The 25,475-nt window shown below is 46.3% G+C and overlaps 2 protein-coding genes across 2 annotated transcripts in view; both read left to right on the forward strand.

Moving 5' to 3' along the window:
- The first annotated feature begins 217 nt into the window (after positions 1–217).
- LOC146205955 (hemocyte protein-glutamine gamma-glutamyltransferase-like) lies at positions 218–11,065 on the forward strand. Its single transcript, XM_084586975.1, has 14 exons — positions 218–365; positions 1,208–1,411; positions 2,155–2,433; positions 3,336–3,454; positions 3,593–3,700; positions 4,427–4,604; positions 5,195–5,333; positions 5,743–5,846; positions 6,248–6,425; positions 7,570–7,667; positions 8,425–8,673; positions 9,231–9,394; positions 10,132–10,271; positions 10,824–11,065. The coding sequence occupies exons 1-14, from the start codon at positions 218–220 to the stop codon at positions 10,960–10,962; spliced, it is 2,247 nt and encodes a 748-aa protein (XP_084443101.1). The 3' UTR covers positions 10,963–11,065.
- A 5,745-nt stretch (positions 11,066–16,810) lies between these two features.
- Positions 16,811–25,475, forward strand: part of LOC146205956 (hemocyte protein-glutamine gamma-glutamyltransferase-like) — a 32,199-nt gene continuing 23,534 nt past the window's right edge. The window contains exons 1-4 of the mRNA XM_084608245.1: positions 16,811–16,886; positions 18,631–18,816; positions 19,689–19,949; positions 23,945–24,063. Of these exons, the coding sequence (XP_084464371.1) occupies positions 16,811–16,886; positions 18,631–18,816; positions 19,689–19,949; positions 23,945–24,063 (642 nt within the window). The remainder of the gene's footprint in view (positions 16,887–18,630; positions 18,817–19,688; positions 19,950–23,944; positions 24,064–25,475) is intronic.

Consider the following 25,475-nt stretch of genomic DNA (forward strand, 5'->3'; position numbering starts at 1 on the left):
TACCACGCAAAAAAAAAAAAAAAAGAAAAAATGAGGAAAATTTTTAACTCCTCCAAATTTGCCTTCCGAGTAGTGCTCTGGGTGTAGCAAAAGGCTGAATAAATGTGGTACGCAAGGCCCATGACCAGAAGACGACTCAGCGCCATGCGGCATGCTCCCTCGCGCAGATCCCTGCCCCCGTTGTAATTGTAAGCAGAGCCCCCGGCAAAGGAGCACCATGGACACCAGCGACGAGGCCATCCTCGAGATGCTGCGGCAGCGGATGCTCGCCAACAGCAACTTCCTCCAGTACATGGAGATCGTCATCGAGAGCCTCCGCTCCGGGGCGGAGTTCGAGCGCATGCCACGCCTCATGGCACACACCGGTAATGCTCTACGAAGTATTCAGCATTAAGAACACGTATTCGAGACATGTGATGCTCGTTAGAGACACGGCAGTGGTTTACGCAAGTTATGCTGGCCAGTCCAACTGTACAATTAAGCCCTCTGAGTATGAAAAAATATGGGCGTCGCCTAGTCGACTATATGCTGATGCCATAACTTCTGTAACAATTATGTTCTCCAGACTCTGAGTTTAGATTTCGGCAGTGAAACACGCAAAGTAGCGTTATCGTAAAAGCGTATTTACAGTAAATTTAATAATAATATCGATAATAATGGCCGAGAAGGCGATGGTGAATTTTAATCGCACAAGGACTACTTTGACCAAACAGCAGCATGCCGCAAACTGATTTTCTTTAAGTAAGGTAGGGCCAAAAACCCATTTTCCAAGCACTTAGCACACCAGAGATTCCGAGCGCCAGGCCAGGGCTAAACTTGTGCCCACAAGACAGCCGGTGGGGGCCTGGCGGCAATGGGAATCGAACCGCGCACCTCCAGCATACGACGCCGATAGATGTTCATGCCTGAAGGGCACAGCCGCGGTCTTCAAACATTAAAAGGGAGAAAAAAAAAGCCGTAGCCTATACGGAGAGTTTCTCAGAAGCATTTTGTTTAGTTTCAATTAAAGCAGCTAGAACAGTTACTGAGCGCCGGGAATATGAGAGATCTGCAAAGAAAGACGAGAAGAAAGAAGAATAGGGAACCCCTTCTCGAGGTGCGCAGTAGCTTATGTGAGAACGTACGCTACGGAACAACCAGGCATCGGGAAAATAGCAATGAGTGACACTACTCTCAAACGGCCTTTCGCTGCTTTGGTCTGTCGCAGGCGGAACTAACCCTCTGCAGGTGAAGACGCTCGACTACCACATCCCGGCCAACACCCGCCACCACCGCACCGACAAGTTCCTGCTCACCCAGAGCAGCGATGCCACGCTCGTGGTGCGCCGTGGTTCTCCAGTCACCATCAGCATCCAGTTCGACCGGCAATACGACGGGAGCAGGGACCAGGTCTTCCTCATCCTCAACACAGGTGCCAGCATTCACTTAATTGTAGGAAAAGCCAGCGGAACAAGAACGAAAGACATTTTTTGGAGGGAAGGCGGTTTTAGAGACATTTTTGTTTCTTTTCTGCATTCGTCTCCCTCTCAACTGCGCTGTCAGTTTTACACTCAACGTGGAGCACCAGCAGTAGTCGAATTCTCGCTTTCGATCAGCAGAACTTCCACTGGCGCTTTCAAGAAAGAGGGATAGGTAGGACGGTTTATAAAGCATGCCGATCCTTCGCTTCTTCACGGTCTGGTGGCCGTTAATGAGCATTTAGCAGGTACGGCTTTCGTATTTTACTGTCGCTAGATATTCTTCAGATCTCTCGCTGCATCCGCCTGTGCTGTACGCTGCTGGTCGACGCACCTATATCATGATATAAGTGACAGTACGCACTGAACGAGAAGAATGTGTCGCCTAAAGCGACTGCGAAAACTGCACACGTTAAGCAGTTATGACACGAATTCATGCGACTGTTAAAAGCTGATTTCCGGTGCATCATTTTGTTTGGGGAGAAATAAGTTGAATACCTTGGGAAGAAGTCACTACCGGTTCTACTTTTTTTCATAATTGAATGTTTCCGCTGCGTCCTGATTTCCCCCCGAGGCCCGGGAATGCGCGCGTTTAGACGTTTGCCGAAATCGCTTCACGAGTGAATGCATGATGTATTTTGAAGCGAATAAGACAGGGCGCATCATATGTGGCTCCAACAGTTGCGCCTGCGCGCAGGTCTGGAGCCAACCGAGTCGGACGGCAGCCGTGTGCGCCTCGAGGTGCCCACCACCCGCGGCTCGTTTTTCTCCATCGACAACTCACCGTACAGCATCTGCCTGGTGCTTACCGAGAAGAACAGCGTCACAGTCAAGGTGATGCTGCCACCGTGCGCCGCGGTGGGCCTCTGGCGCCTCGAGGTCGAGACACGGCTGCGAGGCTCCAGCGACCCGTCAGACAAGTGCCTCTTCAAGGTCAAGGAGACCTTCTACGTGCTCTTCAACCCCTGGTGCCCGGGTAAGTGACCGTACCAACACTGTTCTTGCCAATGTCTTCCTGTGCGCAATTAAGCCATCGACCAAGAGAAGCGTACCTCACATGGGAAAAACGTAGAAAGAGAAGACGGCAACATTTGAATGTGAAAGTTGAAATGAGTCGCATGTACGGAACAAATGACAACGAGCTTTCGATATTAACATCGAGACCTTATATTAACATCGGAGATCGATATTAACATCGGAGTAAGTCAGTGAAGCAGCAATTAAAACGTATCCGAGCAGAGGCCGGCCAAAAAGAGGCAGCTTCGTCGTTATTAATTTCAGTAACGAATGTACGGCCTTAGCAGGAAGGGCGTATCCGCGGCAAAGCCTGCAATAAAAAAAAAAAAAAAAAAAAAACTGACGTATGAGGGGTGTCCTGCTGGACGCGCCTTTGCTGAGACCAGTCACTTTATAGGGAGGCAGAGCTTGCTTTGTCATTACATGTCTACATAATTGGCATTGAGAGAGACATTCTGTTGTGAGCGTTTTCTTAGAAGACAGAAACTAGTGAGCTGGCGCGGCTCGGCGAAGAAGCTCAAATCATTCTCTACTTTTTGAGCCCTAGTTTGTCAGTAGGAGCATCAAGCTATTTGAACACTTTGGTCCTTGTCTTAAAACTAAGCAGCAAACTTTCATATGGGCGGAAATTCTGAAAAAAGAGTATTGCATATCATGGAGGCACTACGTATTTTAAATAAATGAACCGTCTTTCTGCCCAGTGAGTCGGCGTAGCGAATTTTCAGGAAACGGCCAGTAGATAGAGGCGCACATTTCCCGTACCGCATTACAGCTGGACCTTGTTTTATATGTAGAGTCGCACAGTTCTAGAAAATGAGCCCCTTTGTAGACGAGACCTTTCTGTTCTCTCTTCTTTTTCAGAGGACCTTGTGTACATGCCACAGGAAGAACTCCTCAAGGAATATATCTTTAACGAAACAGGAAAGCTATATCAGGGCAATTACGACTACCCTACTGGAAAACGATGGTTCTTCGGGCAGGTAAGAAAAATATTCATGGATCTATATTTCCCTTCCGGGCACACGTGCGTCTAAAAAAAAAAAAAAAAGTGGGAAGGCCAAAGTGGGGCATCAGTCTAGTCTCGCTCTCACCTCTCAAATCCTTTGTGCTTGTCTCAGTTTACCGACGTCGTCCTGCCTACGTGCAACTACCTGTTCGAGCTTGGAAATGTGAGCGTCAGCGACCGCAGCTCTCCCATCAAGGTCGCCAGAGCACTTGCAGCGCTGGTAAGAAATGACCACTTGCGGAATGCGCACAAAGATTCAGATAACCGACAACGGAGGCTGAGGTTAAAGAAAAAAAAAATAAGTGTACGGTTACCTTCGGCGCACAGACTTGCTACTGCAGACTTGAGAAAACTAAGTTCTGTACTAAACTCTGCTTTTTCATCTTGGCAAGGCCTGTATAAAGGATAATTTGTCGCAGCTAATTTTCCTAAATCTAAGAATAATGATCCCCACTGCCTTATGCTACCCGAAATGGTCAATATATTCGACCTCACATTTTCGCAGTGTAGTTGTGAATATCAAGTATCCTTGGCGGAAAACAGTCTGGCTCTGTCAGCATTTACTGTAAATGTACGCGTTTATCGTTGGGCTATTGTGCATTTATTCCCCGTCTGCATTTATTTTCTTGTTTAATACATAATTCAAGGTAGACTTTGTGCAGTAAACTGGTGCGGTCGACGTTCTTAACTATCCAGCCCTTCTCGGGGTGGGCGCTCTCAGTCAGCACGAACAAGGTGTCATGGTAAGGTTATTATTATGTCACTTAGAGAGTAACTGGCCCACGCTTCCGCTATTAAATTCTTTTGTATGGTATGTGCCGGATGTATAAACGGTTACTGTCTTTGTGTGCAAGGAAGAAAGTAAACATTGCTACGTGAAAGTAGGCGAAGGTTTGCTATCTGTTTCTGAAAGGCGGTTGTGCACTCGTTCCCCGTGGCGTACCAGGTTGACTCGAAAGACGAGAACGGCGTCCTGGTCGGCTCATGGGACAACAACTACGGCGACGGTGTGTCCCCTACTGCGTGGACTTCGAGCGTGACCATCCTCGAGCAGTACATGCACACCGGCGGTGCGCCCGTCAAGTACGGCCAATGCTGGGTCTACTCTGGGCTGGTGACAACACGTACGTGCAGCTCTCTGGAACAAGTTGAAAAGTATACGCAATTCAGAAAGCTCCCATGACTTCACGAAAGAGTTACTGTAGACATGTTGCATTTCAGCTAGTTGGAGATCACACCGCTAATTTATCGCTTAACGCTATTACTTTTGCGACTAGTAGCTAGTACTGTTACACAAAAACAAACCACTTGATGAATACAAAGTACGCCTAACCATGGCCACATGTAGTTTTGCCAGGTTCAGTAGACGTATTATCCATGCTGTCCTCTTTCTGAATGAAAGAGTGATAGGACATTGTCTCCTCTCACAACCAGCACATCGTGCATGAAGCCAATGCAGTGCAATGACGCTCTAGTTAAAAGACGCTTAGTCATTTCATTTGCATGGTACAAGGTGAAAGAAAAGTCTAAGAAATGATTCATATTTATACGCCGGTTCTTAACTGCGACGCGAGTAAGGTAAAACTCGCTTGTTCCGCTGTGACAACAATGAGAAGCAGAAAACTTCTCACCCGTGCAAAGACAGACTGGTGAATGTTTCAAAGGCTCAGGTCCCAACAGCTTGGCAGTACATTTCTGTTTACCGCCACGCCAGTGTGCAGAGCCCTGGGCATCCCTTGCCGGTCCATCACGAATTTCTCCTCGGCCCACGACACCGACGGCAACCTGCTCATCGAGCGCTTCTTCGACGAAAATGACAACATCATAGCCGGGAAAAGCGAGGATTCAATCTGGTATGACTACGAACATTAGCATTCAGGCTTTGCGAGTTGCCCCTGTTACGAGCAGTTATCTTTTTCTTTTTTTTTTCTTTTTTTTTTTGAAATGTATAAGCTCTTGGTCATTGTCAATGATGAGATCAGACGAGTCTGCAAACAGAATGCAGATGTGACTGAGTAACGACTGCACGTTTCAAGGTTCCCTTTGGCAGTTAATTTGGTCAAAAGTGTTGCTACAGCCATAGCAATATATCGATTAAAATTTACCTTTTATATAGCTAATATTTAAATACGCTTCAAGAACCAACTGCACCCCTTTTGCCCTGGTCTCTCTGTCTCTTCCTCTCTTTCTTTTTTTTTTATATTTCAAAGCCTGTCTTCTAGAATGAGCCTGAATGGTTTGGATTTGAAAATTCTTCCTTAGGAACTTCCACTTGTGGAACGAACTCTGGATGATGCGCCCTGATCTTCCCGGGGACTACGGTGGCTGGCAAGTCATTGACGCTACGCCACAGACAATCAGCGATGGTAAGCAGGATGGTTTCGCTTGCCAAAGAGTTTTACCTTGGCGTACCCGCAGTGTGTACACAGCATACAGCTACCGCATGCCGCGCATGAACAGATGGTGGCTGGCGGCAGCAGTGTACACCACGTGGTGCGTGATAACGCTACATTATCTAATATCCCTAAGAGACCATACAGTGCGATCAAATTGGTTACTCTACACCTTTTTAATTCTGGAGTTCAACTTCGTAAATCTGAGCTGCGTACTGCGACAAAAAAAAAAAAAAAAAAAAAAAAAAGAACAGCTTCACCATTGCGAAACGACGCCACTGACCTGGCATTGCTGCTAGCTTGCGCAGAATCAGACTGGAACAAATGCGTAGTGCTGTAAAGAGTCCTTTTACGCTGGTTCTCTCTTCGCCCAGGGCTATTCCGGGTGGGACCGTGCCCTGTCTCCGCAATCTACAACGGGCATCTAGAGCTGGATTACGACACCCGCTTTGTCTACGCCGAGGTTAATGCCGACCTGGTGAGCTGGAAGCGCGACCGGGCTACCGGACAGTTCAGGCAGTCGACAGTCAGGAACTACAACGAGGCTGAAGCGTAAGCAAGCGCACGTGCAGCATGCTCGGCGATGTATGCCTTCATTATTTTGCTACAGTGGCATAGCAGGCGACATTATAAGCTTCGAAGAAAGGAAGAGAGGTTATGGCGATGAAAGATTACCTACAAGAGGACCAAAACTTTTAGGCTGCTATCTGTTGGCTCAAGAAACTTCAATTTAGCATATTTACCTACGCCAGAAGGGAGACGCATGTTAACTGGGGCTTTCGAAGTCATTTAAAAGTTGACTCAAAAATGTATTCATAAATACATTTTTCGTCCAAAGGATACCCTGCATCTAAGCTGGATAAGTTTTGTATATTTTTTCTGAGTACGTTCAATTTGTGACTCGAGAAAGGAAGATAAATAAGGCTGCTTTATGAAAACCTAATTATGAAATCACCAATGACTTCCACTCTTCCTTTATGCCGCATACATGAGCGTGTGAGAGAAGCATAATTCTATAATTTGCGATTTAGTGTGCGCCGAAATGCCTTGACACGAAGAAAAATAATATTTAAACAAAGGGAGTTTGCAAACTGTATTTGTTTATTCTCTCGCAAAGTACTCTCGCACCTAAAAAGCGCTTATAAAAAGGTTGTAATTTGCGTACTCGGCTCTCAAAAATGTTGAGCTTATCTCCGAAAAAATTTGGGGACACTTATAAGCTCCTCTTAAGGCTATGGTGAAATAGCGTTATGGGACTATCAGTGTCCTTGGACTCTCTTTGCATATCACTTCGCAAGTGCGGACACTATTTTACCCTTTTTTTTACCACAAGACAGACAAGGTCGACCTTTAACCCACTCTAACGAAGGTGTCTCAATGGCCTAAAAGTAGTGCGTGTGTCTCGCGACCCGCAGGTCATAGGTGCGATCTCCATGCAATTACCCCAATCTTCTTCTCAGCGCAAATAACTTGCTTCACACACTTACATGATGTCTTAATCACGTTTCAGTCATGTTGCGACCTTATACTTACAATTTATCTGATGTGTTAATCAACTTTGATTCCGTGTGATGTCATGACCCTCTCGACCGCTAAAATGACGCCATAAACTGCTCCGATTTTTCTTCTGCACAGTACCGTCTTTACTCTATCCGGTTAATATTTTATTGGAGTTACGCATGTGGTCTTTGCGCAGCGCGGGAATGCTAATTTACACAAAGAAGATTGGAGAGATGACCGAGCACACAGCTGAGGATGCGGAAGACTTGACCAAGCTTTACAAGGGCGTTAAAGGTAAGGCGACCTGAGCAAAAGTGATTTTCTGTAGTTTCCTAGGAATTGCACCACCTTTCCTCTCGCACACTTTGACTGAAGAAAGGTACTCGCCGAGTCACTAACGCTTATTCTGGTCATTAAAGGTGTACATGCCAATTGTAAGCATATTAAACTTCAATCCGAGCCCACTACAAATACAAAGTACTGCAGAATAACACACAGGGCTGGTAGTGTGTTTGCAAGGGCCGTCGAACACAGGAGTGCAAGTAGGAGCAAAAAAAGCTTGTTGATTTCACAGTCATGTAATCACTTCTGGGCTCACACGAAAGGACTGCATGTTTCATGCTCGCCTCCTCGCCGTGTGTCAGAAATTTTGATCTAGGGCAGTGCCCTTCCAGGACCACTAGACTATTCTCACAGTCGTCTTCTTGGTCAAAATCATCAAAAAGAGATACTGTTTCTATTTTTTTCTCCAAAACCATGCCGAATATTCACTCTAGTAAAGCGTAAAACGATACGTTCTTAAGTAAGTGGTGTTTAGCAACCAAAAAGCTATAATCAGCGTGGAAAAACGTAGGTGCCGAAAGTGTGGCCTGGCGTCTCACTACTTCAAGTAAAGTTTATGTCGAGTTTGTCACGGGAGGAAAGGACACCAACTTCCTGGTTCTGTTTGCCCGCCATCCTATATGCGTATATATACACTCACCTGTGTGAGTGCAAATAAGCTAGGTTTTCCTTGTTGTGAAACAAACGTCTTTCACTCGATTCGCTACAGTGAAGCCGAACAAGTCTTTGATGGGCCTGTCGGGTGCACCGCCTCCGGAGGATGTCGAGCTGAAGATGGAGGAGATCTCTTCGGTGCTGGCCGGTCAGCCGGTACGCCTGGCCGTCACCTGCACCAACCAGTCCAAGGTGCCACGCAAGGTGGCCCTTACGCTGTCCGCCCACTCCGTCTTCTACACCGGCGGAGAGTACAAGCTGCTCAAGAAGCAAGCCTTCAACGTCGAAGTGCCGCCAGGAAAAAGTAAGGCCGCCGGCACTGCCGTCGTTATTCACCTCGCGTTTCAAAGGAAAAATAGGAGAAAACACGTAATCGTACAAGGCGCCTCTAATGTGAAGGAATATAGTTTCATTCGTTCGGGAACTAGCGACGTTTTGGGGCACAAATTCAACATTTAAAAGCATATACATCCGTGCATATTTTCTTTAAAAAATTGACACTGACGAGCTCATCAATGTGACAAATAGTAGACAAGACAGTCAAAGCGATAGGAGCGATCGCGCTTGCTCTTTTAAGTAAAAAAACGCCGAAATCTCGAGCGCTTTTGTGTGTTTGTGTGTGAGTCTGCAAAAAGAGTTGTCAAACAGGTCAGCGCCGATTCAGAAAGAAAGTCAAAGAACAAAACACCTGCTTCCAGCAGCACAATCACACCAAATTGCAAGCCTTCAACGTTAAAAGTTGCATCATGCTTTCAGTAAGACGTGTTATCGGTCCCAAGAATTTCCCATGCATGCAAAACTGTACAAGAGCGAAGGAATTTACCGGAAGTGACGTGAGACAAGCGGCCGTCTTCTGCGCAGCCGAGACGGTGTGCCTGACGGTGACGGCCGACGAATACCAACTCAAGTTGGCTCCTCAGAACGTCGTCAAGCTGTTTGCCCACGGCACGTATGAGGGCAGCGGCCAGGGCACCTGGTACCGCCAGACCAGGATCACCATCGCCAACCCTACCATCAATATCGAGGTGAGCACCTCCTGCGCGCTGTGATCCCCGCAATCATTCCCAACTGATTGATTCTGTTTTTCTGTTCCGACAGGGCTATCCTCAGAACTAGTAGAAAAACAACAAATTGTAGCGCGGCGCAGGCGTAGTTCAATGCAGAAGTGATGTTTTAATCAGTTATCACCTGCGCATCATACTTCCTACTCAGACGAAATGAGCATGTAAAATCAGTTGATTTTAGGACCATGTTGCGAACGACGGTTCCACATGGCGAGCAAAAATTGCCCATTTTTTTGGCGACCTCTTTCAACATGTGTACAACTGCTAGGCAGAACAGCTTTATTCCTGGGTGCTGAGCAAAGATTTCCTGTGCATCTTTTATTCCATGAAAACATGCCTCGGACGGTGACTGGTTCTAAAACATTTGGAAGTAGTATAATGACTGAACTCAGGCAAGAGTAGCTTTCTTGCAAGCGTGCGTTGTTATAGCTACAAATGTTTCCTTAAGATCGATCCTTTATATCCTTCTAGCGAAAGAATTCTTTACAGATCGACAAAAACTTTAAAACAGCAAAAAAAAAAAATACTAACTAAAAAATAAACGGTGGGACGTTTTTAGTTGTAACATTACCTGAGGATACTGTTCCTTCTGCGAAAAGGCACGTTCCTTGTTGCTAAATTGTTGCAGCTGGCGTCTGCGTAGCTGTACTATTACCTGAATCAAACTACAATTTGTGCCCTACCACTGCGTGTCCCAGGTCCACGGACCGACCCATGTGTCCAGACCGATGGAGTACTGCCTGTCGTTCGACAATCCGCTCAATGTGCCCTTGACCGGCTGCAGCGTGACCTTGGACATCCCCGGAATCATGCAAAAGTCCGAGGTCATCCCTGTGCCGTAAGTACAACGTCTCCCTGCATAAGCCTTTCCTTTCTTTATTTCATTCGTCAGCCTACTCTACTCGCATCTACTTGCGGGCATGCTGAAGCAAAACAACACAACGAGAGTAGTATTCCGGCCAAAAAAAAATTAAATAAAGCGCTTGTTTAAGCACTGGCTGCAAGAGACAGAACTTTTGAAAGGCTGGCGACCACTTGTTTCTTGAAACGAACGGTGACGTGCTGAACCTGAACTCTTTTTTTTTTTTTTCTCGCTCCGGGAAAACGAGGGAAGCGCCATTAGGCACTGAACATGTCTATCAAACTAGGGATGATTGTTCCGACTGTTAAGCGTGAACTACCCTGGACAGTCCACTTTTTCATGTTGAGCTCGGTCTCCCCTTTCCCACAACCACAGGTGGAAAGTATAGGCAGGGCTCAAACTGCGAAAACGCGCACAGTACGTTAATAGAAATTATGGTTGTCGTAATTTCCTGTAATATGGAAATGAACGGGCTTTTGAACTAAATGACATTTTTGTTTTTTGTTTTTTTTTTTGTTTTTCCTGCAGGGATGTGCCTGCCAAGGGAAAGTTCGAGCACAAGTGCAGAATAATTCCGAAACGGCCAGGAGAAAAGTCTATCCTCGCTGTGTTTAACAGCAAGGAATTGACCGACATTCGTGGAAACAAGGTGGTTGAAGTGAAGTAGCCTATCGTTAGGTACAAGATCCCATCGACCGAAACAGCAAGTCCTGGAGCAACAAGACGTCCTCTTATCGGCCCGTTAAACTTCGAACACAACAATAAAAGAACCTGGGAGCATCATCAGGTGTCTGTTATTGCGAACTCCTCAGTTGAAACGGCTTACTAAGCTTCTTGCCTGAGGGAGGGTGCACGAATACGTCCGGTCGGATCGAAGACACCTTATAGAACATGAAGCCTACACGTCCAACTGTTTCGCCCAGTGGTCAACCGAAAGATCTTACACCACGCATTCTACTTGTTTGTCTTCTAAAATATACCTTTGGTCTTTTTCTTTACCTTGACAATGCGCATCCCTTGTTTAATTTTCCTGCTAAGCAAACGCTGCCGAAGTGAGTGGTAAGACACGAATCTCAACTTTCGAGAAAACCCTAACACTGACTGCACTTTGTGATCAAAACAGCCACATATCAAATCTGACTCCATCGCGTTCCGCTTCTCTGTTCCGTAGACACTAAATAGTTAGTTCCTCCCATTGGTACGTCATGTCACGTAGCCAGCTTTGCAGACTTCGCGTGTGGCAACATTTCTAACCAACACCGACGCGGTGCAGAGATTCGTGCCTAGCTCTCTGCCTTTTGTTGTCCCCCCTCCCCTAACACTCGTTTGTACGCCGTCTGCGCGCCCTGCAAGAGACCGTAAGACACTTACTCGCACACGGCGGCCGCGGGAGTCATAAATTAATAACCGGCAGCGAGGGGCCCCACTGACATAACCCCCCCCCCCCCCTTTTGCGAACAGCGCCCACGCATCGTGCGTCCTTACCCGTCGTTAATAAACGAAATTAAAATTAATGCCTGTCATCACGCCTGCTGGTCCCCTTCTACGACGCGACGGAGCTACCACAATTATATACACTATTTCGCTTTTTTTTGTTCCGTTTGTGGTATATCGCAGCCGTCTGAATAGGACATCTGCAGGAGCAGCTAAGCTGCATGCCATATAGGCTCAGCAGCACATAATTTCACCCTCCGTGGAGAACAATACCTAGTTTCACTTCTCTTTCTTAAGTATAGTACTCGTTTCGAGTGCTGCAAAAACTTTACTGACAGACGAAGACCTCATTTCGCGTACGTCTACACTTCCTGCACTTAGCTAACCGCATGTCACATAAAAAATTGCTATTGAAAAGTAGCCTATATCTAAGTTTCCTCGTAGTTTGTTCCAAATTACGTCAGCAGCGTGCACATTGCTTCTTTTACTGTACACAATGTTCATAATCGGAAGGCTAAATCGACAGCTGTAAAAATTTCTTGTCGGACAAAGTGAATGGTCAAAGGAGGATGAAGGAAGTCGGATGTTATAATTTATTGCGCGAATTGCCACACAAGCAAGTTTGTAATCCCTCACAGAAAAAAAAAAAAAAAAGAAATGGTGCGATATCTACGTAACGAAACAGTGGAGTAAAGCTACCTATGAGTTGGCTGCGGGTGATTATACGGAGAGCTTTCTTTTCTAACATGAATACTTGATGATACGCATTCAAATCATCAGTCGAGTCAATCGCATAAAAGTACCCCTTGCCAGCTAGTTAACACGACTTTCCTTGCTGCTTTATTTTATTTTTTCTTGCCCATCGCCTCCTACACTTTCATATCTGCTCTCGCCCCTCGCTGCTCCAGTTTCTTCGATTTGATGTTTATTTGTGGTCAGTGAAACACGTGTGTTTTAAAAAAAGGACCCCAAATATAGGGGGTGATTAATTTTAGAGTTCACAGATGTGCGTCTACAATCCTAAGAAAGGGACAACCGTTCACTCTGTGCAGGCGGGTTCTAACAACAAGGCGGGCATAATTAGACGATTAGACGAATATTGACCAACATTTACCCATCCGCATTCCATTTTTTGCCTTAAGGGGCAAATATGTATCGTGAAATTGAATGCCGTCAACACAGTATTTGATTCCTCTTTTTAAATATTCTTAATCGGCAATGTGCGCGAAATATCGAACGTCAAAAACACGCACTTGAAATCTTACTGAGTCGGCTTTCACGCATGGAACATTTGTAAAATGGCGACACCTGCATTTCTTATGCGACAGGTTGGATATTGTAGAAAGAGTTATGGTTTTGGAAGCAATACCACGCGCAGCGAGCCCATTTTATACACGTGCAACACGTAAAAGCTAACTCAACGAGCTTTCATATTTATATTTTCGACGTCCGATATTTCGAACCACACTGCCCATTAAGAAAATTTAAAACGCTGTTTCACCTTTGTTGTGGACGGCCTTTAATCATCGCAGTATAATGCTGCCCCTTCAAATGAAAAAAAAAAAACTAATTAGTTTTAGTTAATTATCCGCCTAATCAATAAATATGCTTTATCCCGGAAATATTATTCGCTTCGCTGTACAATCCACTCGCTCAGACAGCACCGGCGTATCCCTCGCAGGATTTAAAACAAGTGTATTTAAACGTAAAAAAAATAATAAAATAAAAAATTTGGCATGTTAAAACTGGAAAGATAACCAGATTTCAAAGAATTTTGTTGCACACGTTAAAAGCAAAGCTTTCTCTTCCCGTCAAATCCGTTAAACTGCAAGGACATATCAATATTCCTCAGTGCATATCAATACTTGAAGTAAAGAGCTACAGCTGGATCGAGGGGCTTTCACGCTTTCGGCCCGTCATTCCGTTGGATATATAAGAAATGCTCCTTAAGTAACTCGTTAAAGCATGGCACCTGTTTTTCTTTAAGGTTGTTTTGAGAGACAACATCGTCTCAGCGCTATTACTATAAAATTAAGCACAGCAGAATCATGCGATGAAGGCCACGGACCAGTCACGGCTGCAACGATAAAGCAAGCCCTGCCAGATGCCCCTCGCTATTATTTTGATTCGTTACAGGTGATGTGGGGCCCAGTCTTTGCGGTGTGGCTTCAGCCGCAGTTAAAGTGTATTTTCCGCTCTATCTCATTGAATTCCTTGAAGGTGTGCACGCAGCATAAATACATGCGCCGATACGTATATTTCTGGGCATTCTGAATTAAAATCAACGTTTTATTCTAGCACAATCCTTATGCTTGTCATCCTTATGCGAAAAAAGATTCGGGGAGTTACTTAAGCTCCGCCTAAAAATACACTACGCGATAGTACCCTGAGGTCTCCTTTAAATACATCCATTAAGGTACCACTCCGCTTGAAAGGCCACCGGTTATACATATAAACCTCCGCTAGCTCCTAATCCGTACAAGCGAGCCTTGTGTGTCCTAGTCGGTTATGGGCTCCAATCCCACCTGAAAGCTAAGAGTCTTAAAATGTTTGTTTAAGCGAAACAAGTTTCTGTATAACGTTAAGCCATTTAGGACGGGTTGCGACTTTATTTCCGCTTTGAAATTGTCGCGCTAGATAGGGTAACTGTGCTTTCATGACCCTGTCCACCAGTCACGATTTTTGCGACAGGATGATGGATGCCGAAGGAGTAACGCTTTAGAGCCTTGCCGGTGTGGCGCAGTGGTTCGGACGCTCGGCTACTGTTCCCAAAGATGCGGGATCAAATCCCGGCCTTCACGGCCGCATTTCAATTGAAACGGAAAGCAAGGCGCCCGTGTGCTGTGCGATGTCAGCGCACGTTAAAGAACCCCAGGTAGTCGAAATTTCCGGAGTCCTCCACTACGGCGTCTCTTATAGCCTGAGCTGCTTTGGGACGTCAGACCCCACAAACCAAGCCAAACCTATCCGCTCTGGAATACAGACATCAGAGTGAACAATTTGTTACGCCCGTGCGTCAGGTCGCACAGTAAAACAAGGCGATCTGTCGCGAAGGTCGTAATCTCTGTGACCCGTTTTATTCCGCCCCCCCCCCTCTTGTCTTTTTTTTTTTTTTTTTTTTACTGTCTTTACATCGAGAGTTCAAGATATTGTACAATCATTATGTCATCTTAACTGCGCGCCATTATACCCACTGCAGGCCTTCGCCCTGCAGTGGGTATAATCAGGCTGATGATGATGATGATGATGATAATGGCTGAAACCTGTACAGTGAAATATATCGAAAATGGAGGTTCAAGAGCGGGGGCGTTTTAATACATAGCCCCGACTAGGGCGAGCATGTGGTAGGAAACAAGACAATTAATAATGGCTCCCGTAATTATAGCTACCTGCCTTATTTCCTGCACCAGCCTTCGCAAAAACGAGAACAACGCTAAAAAATGCCCTTCGCGCTTACCCGATGCGCATGAACGAGTTTGAAACAAACTACAGAAGACACTATCACGAAAGAGCTGTGGATTAATGAGGCCATATTATAGGACAAATTAGCAACAGCTTGCTAAAAATTATTTATGTTGCACCCGTACTCGTGGCCCGGTCTTTTGCGTTGTCATTTTCTTTTTTCGGCGCAAACGCAATTGCATCAATAACAAGCTTACAAGGTGCCGTTCTCAAGCGGCCTTTATATGCCCCTGTCAATTAGCTCTCAATGATAGCTTTATTGTTAGGGGGCACAAAGGAAAAAGTAAAAGTAATAGCGTAGTTAGCGCACGTGAGGCGGGTGCCGGGGCAAAATAAATGATTCAACTACCGCGACACGAAACTAGAGCGCGAGTAACAGTTCGCCGAAAAATGGGTCGCCGTACGACTTGCTCGCGCACAAGAGAAAGTGCAAGCTCCGTTCGCGACAGGGCGCTCTTTCGACAGGTTGTTACACTGAATGGCGAACGCCTATCGCGGGCCATCCATTGTCTCCGAATTGAGCTGCTGCCGAGCCATAGCGAAGAGGAAGAAAAAAGAGGGAACGAAGGAAAAAGAGTATGTGGAGACGGCCCGCACCAATCAGCGTCCTCGTTGCTTGCCATTTATTGGTGCCCCTTGCGAGTGCAAATGAACAGCTAACACTTTGCCACAGCAAGGTGAGAAATAACAAGCGCGGCTGTTAATAGCGTTAAATAAAAGCATGTTGTCACGTTAAATCTTCGGGTGAAACCCGACCGCCGCTGCACAGTCTGTCTCAGTGCAGGACCAGGTGCGCGGAGCGTGAAGGAAGCTATCCCAGGCCCGCGCCTCTATTGGGTGCGCAGATAGGATGTGTTACAATCTCATGGCCCAGAAAAACAGTTGCTGTCACTTCGCGGGAAGACATGCGAGCTCCGACGCGGCGCGCGTGACGCGCCGCTCTTTGTGGGGCCGTCAGAGTGATCTACGGCCGCCTCGTCGTCTTCAATCAAGTGACGATTCAGCGTCGGCGCGCAGCGCTTCAATGGGCGGCCGAAGAAATTCAATACGGCCAGACACCAATTGAGCGAAGCGCCCGCTGTGGATGCAAAAAATCGCCGCAGAAAATACAAAACTTTGCGTTCCTGCTTCTCGACCTGATATCCTCTCGGAATGAGCATTTTTGAGAATGCAAAAATAAACAAACATGTTTTCGATCAACAGGCCGGCACCCGTAACAGCAGCAGCTGCAGGCGGCCGGCCGCCTCCGCGGAAACAAGAACCGCCGAAAGCGATGCATCCTCCTTTCCCTATAGCGCGCCGAGGCGAAATATATTTCGCCGAAACGTCAACGCCTTCGACGAATTCAGAACGCGAGACGACGCCGATCGACGGCGAATAGATCGTCTCCGGGGGAGCGATCGGAAGGACCCACTGCCGAGACTGCACGGAGGAATGAAACCGACTAGCAGCTGAGAGGCTCCAAACTCTGCGGTGTTACGCGGGCACTGATTCCACCACTAGCCTCGGCTGGACTGTCCACAGCCACTGCCACCATCACCCGCGCTCCGTGCCAATAATGGCCTCGCGATAGACATGATAAACCCTTCCGAAGACACTGTGAGCGAAAGCGTCCTGCGATGCTCCGTGTACCTAGACTGCCTGCCGTGCTTGCGGGCTTCCTGTGCTGGTTGTGGGGGTTCACCGCGGTCTCGGGTACGTATCATGTGTTTGCACCAGACACAGGCCAGACAATCCTGCAATCAGTGATTATCTGGTCGCCACTCCGCTGTGCACGCAGCCGCCGCTCGACCTTCGTTTTCCGACCTTCTTTACCACGAGGCGCGCCACACAAGTAGGACTACTATTATTATTATCGTGTCAAACCAGTGCATAATGCGGGGCATTTGTTTCGCCACTTCCCAACAGCCAGAAAGCAGAGTAACCTATGAACAGCTTACGCTGCCTGACAACCAGGTAAAAGAAAAAAGGGATGAACAGGTCGAAGCAGAAAACAGAGCAGCGAAGTGCGTCATTAAGCTTAATTAGGTGAACACTGCCTTGGTACAAATGAGAAGCGTACTTTGCATTTTCCTTGAATAGCTTCCTGCATAATCAAGCTATGTTTTATGCCTAAGTTGGATGGAAAGGAATAAATGTCGTGTTTCCTCGTACCTGTCTCCTATATGCATGTCAAAGCCGAGTCTTATATTTTCTTGCAGTACATTGCTTATAAGCGCATCCAAGCTCTTGTTTTTGATTGTTAACCGTCCATGCAAGGTGTGCTTGTGGCATAAAAAAAAAAGAAAATTTCCGCCTCTCAGCCATGCTCATCGGTCGCAGATCATGGTACCAGCGCCATAAACGGTAGGGACTTGAATATATCTTTTAGTTACTATTTCCTTTACAGCACTCAGTTTTCTTTTCTTTTTTCTTTTTTTTATACGGACACCGTGCGTTTTTTTTTTTTTTTTTAATAGAAATCGGCACCGTTTTGTTGGCAAGGTGACAAATCACAAAAGCAATCAGACTCGCGCAGTGAAGGGTGGTGTCTGAAAGTAGTTTTCATGAAAACTACACTGTGACATCGCGGTTTCTGCCCGCTTCCACCTGTGTCTTAAATAACTAACGTAACGTCTCAAGGGTCACAAAACGTACTTCGCATTCGTCGCATGCAGAGTTAACCACAGCTGTTTTAAGTACCTTCGTGATAATCTTGCCATCGACCTAGCTTTTGCCAGGACAATACTCGTCACGACGTGGTTCGCGTGGTAGGTCTTGATAACTAAATACAATAAGTGCGGGCAGTAAGGCTACTTCCTCGTCGCGTCGTATGGTCGAACTCTTGCAACCAAGCGCTCTGATGTCGCAGGTATGCTGTCGCTCAACGCAGCGTCCGCCTTCTGGCGAGAATTTGGGAGCATTATAGCTCATTTGCAGCAATGCTAGAGGGGATATTAACGACAAAGAATTTTTTTTTTTATATATATATACGCAAGCGGCTTTCTTGCGTAAACAGCCTTCTGTTCTAGACTATCATGTCTTGGCCTGTCATTTTATTGGCTATCGTGCCCCGTCGCCTCTGAGGCGCCGACAGTAAACCAATTCCTGCAACTAAAGAAAGAAAGAAAGAAAAAAAAAAGAATTGCCTAGCTTTTCGCTCACTTAATGTAAACTTAACCGCATCAATCTATGCATCAAATATGGTGAGGCGACCAAACGTGAAGTATAATAATATGCCTCTGCCCGTGCCACGCCTGTCTATACAAGGAGAATTTCGTGTACTCCGCGTCTCGATGGGATACAAGCTAGTAGTGATTGCGCAGCTAGTTCATGCACAAGTACGTAAATCGCTGGAGCGTGGGGGCCAGATTAAGAGCGAAATAAAAGAACAAAACAAAACAATGACGATTGTAAAGGCGTGCCAGGATACTTACAACCTGTCGCAATCCTTTTGCAGGTCAAGGTGGAGGGAACATCGTGAGTAACCTTAACTTGTTCATGGAGGAAAACGCTGGCGCACACCACACAGAGATGTTCAAGATCCTCCGCGGGAACACGCCGTCGCTCGTGGTGCGACGGGGTTTCAGCTTCCGACTCGCCGTCACCAGTCCGGCTTCAGCACTCACCATCATCCTCAGCCTAGGTATCGTACAGGCAGTCATACGCCATCACCATGAATCTTTCTTTTTTTGTTGTTGTTGCATGTCGTAAAAATTGTTCGAACAGAGCACGCCGCAACTGCTTGCGTTAATGCACGTGCACCGGAAACTTCTACTTCAACGGATATAGCTATTGGCAAATCGCGCCCTACCGGTATGACATTTTGGCCAAAAACGCCTGTCTAAAAAAGCCGCATGTGCAATACCGCACTCGATTTTGTTTTTGTTTTATCTCGTTTTCTGTTTACCTGCCTTGCATCCCCTGAATCCATTTAGTTTCAATACTAGTCCGTGTGCTGGCATTGCAGATAAGCCGGCAAAATTTGTAGCGCATTAATATAGAGCCTTTTTTTTTTTCACCACTCAGTAAGACTCGCTCTTTCTCCGCGGTTTTTACTGGCTGAAAAGGAAAAATAGGCTTCAAAAGCTGGGTTTCAAACATTAACGACGGCTGATCGTGGCCCACCTTACAACAAAATCAGTTTTCCCCCAACAAGCACAAAAAGAATATCGACTCCCACCTTCCTCCCTTCTCTTACGGCGCGGTTCATGTGTCCTCAGAGCAAGTGTGACAGATACTGCGCCTTTCCCTTCCTGTGAACCAATTATTATTGTTAGTAGTAGTAAGCACGGATGGGGCGTCTTTCTCCGGTCGTTCCTACGCTGTATTTAGAAGCCTGTCAACTGAAAAGCCCAGCAGCTAGTATTGCCATGGCACCAGCTTCCAGCGTCACAAGACAGACATCCATTTCTATATTGCTTGCTCGTGCTGCAAACGCGGGCTGCCACTGGGATCTTCAAGGACTTCGGTGAGCACTGCGGCGCCGCTCGAGCGTTCCCCTTGCAACGTGCGCAGGCGATAACCCGCAGGCCGGAGACGGCAGCCTGGTGCAGTTGGCAGTGCCCACGAACCCGGAGGCCGTATCCTCGCACCCCGCTCCGGGACAGATGCAGTGGACGCTGGCGCTCAAGCAACAGGACGGACAGTCGCGCCTTATGGAGATAGGCATTCCGGTCACGGCAGGCGTGGGCCGCTGGCTGCTTACCATTGGAGCTGACGGGCAGCACATCCGGGTCAGAGAGTCCGTCTACATCTTGTTCAACCCCTGGCACAATGGTGAGCGCTCACTCTTCTCGGATACAAGGGCCTGCGAAGCTTCCTTCTGCCGTGTGGAGCACGGCAAACACAATGCAGAAGTATACCACATCCACAGCGCTTCCTCTGTCCTCAGGCCCGGTACTTAGGACGTCCTTTAGTTAGCAGACTGTGAGGCATTATAAGACGCTGTTATGCAGACATTGAGGGGAATGGTATAAGCTTGCGATGCATGGCAGAAATAGTAATGCTGAAATTTGTCTTCCGCTCACAAAGAAATAGGTCAAACAGCCTTTGAAAAGCAATGGGGCGCGTTTTTGAAAAGCAATAGCTAGAAAACTACAAGCCTGCCGAGGGAAAACCTGGAAATATATTGATTGCTATCGCGATGTTAAACAGTATGTGAAAAGGTTTGCATAAAAAACTGTTTCCTAGAAAATGCCCGCAATTTTTGAGTATGATGCGTTTCCTATATACAAAGCACCCGGTCGCTCGTGTATAGAATAGGTGGCTCAGGTGAGAGGCTAATGGGCCTTTTTAGCCTGCGCAGTGAATCCTTAGGTCTCCTGCAGAGATAACGAGCAAGAAGCAGGAGAAAAACGAGGGAAGTACATCAAGCTATGTGCTGTTATCAACGATCGAATGTGCAGCGTCACCTTGCAAGGCTTAAAGGCTACTTATACCTCTCAAAGAAAAAGAAAATCGTGGGGCTTCATTCAGCTTCTTCTAAATATAATCATGGAAATCCCGTTCGCTCCTATTTTTCTCCTTTCCATTTAGTGTAATTCATATTGCTTTTCCTCGCTCAGCGTACGATGCTCTTTATCCAAAATCCCCATCTCTCCGCGTGCTGCCCTTCCACGGGCTCTGCCACCCTCCGTCTGTGCCTCTACGCGCGTTGGGGAGGTGTAAGTCAACGGATAAACTGCTCTCATGTTGTCATTGCTGTCACTACATTACTGCAATTATAATGATTTAGCTTCCCGAGTTTTTGCTGTCATTAGCAGCATTCCTCTCATCCTTATTTGTGATTGTAAACAAATCAGTAAGATTTGTGCATACGGCTTCGCCAAAACGAACCCTGTGAAAACTTCCGGAATTATCTGCTCGATGCTCGTCGGCGCATATGTAGCAGTGTGTGTCGGCTCTCTTTTTCCTTCGCTTATTACCTGATTTAAACATCGGAAGGATATTTCAAGCAGCTGAGAGGGAATTTCAAAGTAAAAAAAAAAATTATAGGGGGCACTTTGGACCGCTAAAGTGCAATGAGGCGAAAGCCTCTATGGCGCGATGGTCCGAAGCCCTCCAATACGGCACCTCTTTCTCCCTTTTTTTTCACTCCCACCTTCCTCCTTTTCCTCACGGCTCGGCTAAGGTGACCGTGGAGAATTGTGACAGGTACTGCGCCTTTTCTTTTCTGTAAACCAATTTGAAACGCCGCTGACGCCTGTATCTGCTTCTGTATGCTGTGTGGTGCGGCGTTCGAGGAAGCGCCAGATGAAAGGCGCCGCACGTACGCTTGGATCAAACGCTCAGCGGAGTCAGCTTCGTATATGCGTGAATCGCCTGGTGTCGTCATTACCAGATGTGACGTCATCATGGCGTCAGTTCTGGCTGTTAGACATGACTGAATGTGACGTCATGAGGGCGTCACATTCGGTCATGACGTCACGACTTGTCATGACGTCAGCAGGTGAGGACGTCGTAGTCAGTCATCTTTGTCATTATCATCATCATTGTCACTATCACTAACTACCACTAACTATCATTAGCGGTCAATATCTACCATTAACTAGCGGCGGCGGTCTCTATGGCGAGCGCGCTGGCATGACGCTAGACAAGGAGCACTAAGATAAGTTTCTCACGTGCCCGGCGCGGCTGTCAGGATGATTGACAGCTTTAGTGAGACGGGACGCCGAACGCTGGCCGTGAGTACGAGGCATTCAAGGTTTTCGCCTTAATAGTAAGACCACGAACGAGTCAGGAATTTTCTCCTGCTCAAGTTAGTAGAACCGTGTAAGATGACCTATGCTATATTGAAAAACAGGTAGCATCTCTGTTTATTCTACAGAAAGTGCAAATTCAGACTTCTATTTCACCTTCATTCTTCAAAAAGCGACTACGTGCTGCAATTCTTTCTTCTGCGAAATGCGTCTGGTCCGTTTGTGCCCACTTCGTCATCGTCCGTGTCACATAGACTGCTGTTCAGTCGCGCGTAACCAATTATATTTTTACTCTTGATTACGTCTAAGATTCACCAGTGATAGGGCATTCGTCGTAAGCAACTAAAAATGCAGCACCTAGTAGAGTGCACATGGTACAGCAATTGAAATAAAACAGCATTGCCTCAATAGTTCGACTCTTCTCAAGGAAACACACACTGCTTGCATGTAGCGTGATTGCGCGACAGGCAGAGAAGTTAACGCATTATGCGTTCCAAATTCAGTAAATGTAACACGTAAACCCGCCTTGTTCAAACCTTAACCGGTGAGCACTAGGGGCGCGCCATAAACATCTATGTTCCGTGCAGCAAGCGCCTCGCATGGAAGATGCCTCTTTCCCCACCCGTCGTACCCAGATTCGAACCAAAGGCGGTTCTAAAGTCCGCCCGCACTGTTGCCAGAGCACGAAGGTGTTCGTTGAAAAACCAAACAGAGCACAGATTCGGAGCTAACCGGCTGCATTTGTATTTATTCACCGTACACCGCCACCCGTAGCTCACTTTTATGGCAAGAAGAGCTTCAAACAACGACAAAACAATTGCATAAGCAGTTTAAGAAACACTTAATTAAAAAAGGAGCGCGCATTCAAAAGAAAAGACGTACAGTTATAAACAAAAGGGCGCAGGTTGCGAGTTTGCAACAAAAAAATTCTTACCGCCGTCAAACAAAGGAAGTTTATGAAAAACATTAAAACTAGAGGTGACAGGCGATCTCCAATATCTGGAATCAGTGTCGACTTATTGGCTAGTGAAGCAATCAAAGAATAAATTCTTTTCCGCAAACCTATATCCCGTAAACTTTTATCCCCGAGTGTACAGCCTCGTCCACTTCTAGCTAGAACACGGTCACTGCTTTCAAGGTGTCATTGCATCCGACCCGGCCACGCAGTAATCTAAAGTGGCTGGCCATGTGAAGCAGCACATCCGTGTCTCTGTGTGCTTGCATCGCTTTGCATCGATATCTGCCTGCGTCAGATACAATGTTGCTTTAAAAGCAGTGACCGTGTTCTAGCTAGAAGTGGACGACCCTGTACCTCCATTACACTCCCGAGTGCTCGGGATTGAAAACAGTGACGCCAAAAGTTGGTGCCGGACATGAATATTGAAGAAAGAGCACTTTGTGAGCATTTTTAAGCACTTAATGGTTAACGCCTATTTAATGATCAATGTTGTAAAACAAATCTGGCGACAACGTTTCCAGGTGGCCCATTTCAGTCAAACGTTCACTACGCGCGAAAGAACTAAGAAAAGGGGTATTTAAACACCTTGGAATTCCACGAAAGCTGCAATTTTCTCTGGCTCTTGATAGAGAGCATGGGTGCTGTTAATATGCTTAGCAAAAGCAGTTCCGTCTTTTTTTTTTTTTTTTTTTTTTTAGTTTGTTTAGCTAAGTTAGAAGATCTGTTGCAATCAACGTCGCGGCTCAAGGGTTTTCAGCTCTGCGTTCGCCTCTGTCGAAAGAGCCCGTTATCATAATTCCGCTTACATTATTAGCGAGTGGCTCAAGTAAACGCACGCGGGCAAGATTAGTTTCACTGTGTAAAACTGCTGCCCTCATCCTACTCACGCCTTTATGATGAGGGCAGTCCTGTAAAGTGGTTTTCGCCATTTTCGCTTGTATATTTTTTTCGAAGGTTGCTTTGAAGCTTTGTTTTGCTTTTGCCTTGTATTCTCAGCTCAGCATTTTGACGGTACTTCAAAAGATGCATTGGCAACGTCTTAAAAAAAAAAAAAGCGAAAACAAAATCATCCGACGTTTTGTCCAGCACGAAAGTGATAAAAGTAAACTTTACAGGAGACATGGTATTCATGGAAAACGATCATCAAAGGAGCTTCTACGTTATGCAAGACCGAGGTATCATTTTTCACGGGCAGTTTAATGGACCAGTGGCGAAGGAATGGTACTACGGGCAGGTGAGCCAAGCCTAGATGCACTTCCGCTCTCATCTGTATATAGTTAGCACTTCAAACTGTGCTCCATTTATTATGATCTTTACAATGCCTTGCAGTAAGCACATGCGTGGTGCGATTGTATTACGGGAAATAGGTTAGCTCATTGCTTCTGGATTTTGTGGACAAAAGACAGGAATTCAAATGTCTAATCATTCATAACTGAGCAAAACTTCTGCATTCAAGTCGCAATGAAAACGTTTGTGTTTGTTCTTACTTTCTGTCGAGGTAAGACTTTAGAGAGTCTTATTTTCACCAGACCTAGGGCGTAGCACTAAAGGGGCACACTCGGATACAATTCAAGAATGAAGCGACAAATGCCCTTCAAAAGAGGCAATAGAGAAAAGGGAGTTGATCTAACGTTACAACGTCGTACTTAATCAGTTTTTCCCGTTAGCTCGACATTGTAAGGTACTGGCAGATGCATGAGAATAAACCACGGATTGACACGATAAACCGCCGCGTCATGGCAATAAGCCGACATAATTGGTTGGAAGGAGAAGCAGGGGGGGGGGGGGGGGTACTCTTTTGAGGGGCATTTGCCGTTTCGTTTCAACAGTGCATAGACCTCTCCCTATTTGCAAAAAAATATGACGTCAGAGCGGCACGTGACGACCGGGGCGCGCCGAAGGAAAACCGGCTTGGTGGGCAAAAGCGTCCTTTTCAGCCGTCGCTCCCTGCTGCAAGGAGCGGAGGGAAGCTGCCCTCTGTTGAGCACTTTTTTGCTTCATAATCGTATGTTAGCCATATTCAGATCAAGCACAATATGCAGCAGTCCTTAGTTACGTACCCAGTAGCAATTTTACCTTGAAAAAGGGGACAGTCTCGGGAAGCATGCATGCAATTATTTTTGTTCCATGAACTGGCATGGCCGCTTGCGGACGACCTGAAGCCCTACCAAACGCTTGAAACTCATAGCATGCTGGAAAACGAGTCAATACAGGCATATTGCAGGCATCAATTTATTTCTTTGTTGTTGTTTTTTTTTCTGAAAATGTTCACAAAAGCGACTGCTGAGCCCCACGAAGCGCGGGCAGTTGTGAGTGAAAACAGCAGCGCACGCGCGAGCTTCGTGCTTCGCTGGATGATTTCGCTCCCAAGTACAGGCACTTTTAGTTTGTGTTAAGTTTGGACAGACAAAGAAAGAAAAATATTTCCGCCTAGTTGTGTAACTTAGTCAGCTAAACTGTGTTACAAGGGAGTTAGCAATACAACGCGAATGAGTCCCGCTGTATAGAAAGTTACAAAGTGCGATTTGTACCACATAATAATATTTATGCAAGGCGTACAAATATTCATAAGTGCTCTTAAATGATTCCAATAAAACACTTTTCGCTTGGAACACGATAGCCTTTGAACGCGATATATATAACGAT

Source organism: Amblyomma maculatum, chromosome 1 (assembly GCF_055883805.1).
Source record: "Amblyomma maculatum isolate TAMU_Amacu chromosome 1, ASM5588380v1, whole genome shotgun sequence".
NCBI lineage: Eukaryota > Metazoa > Arthropoda > Arachnida > Ixodida > Ixodidae > Amblyomma > Amblyomma maculatum.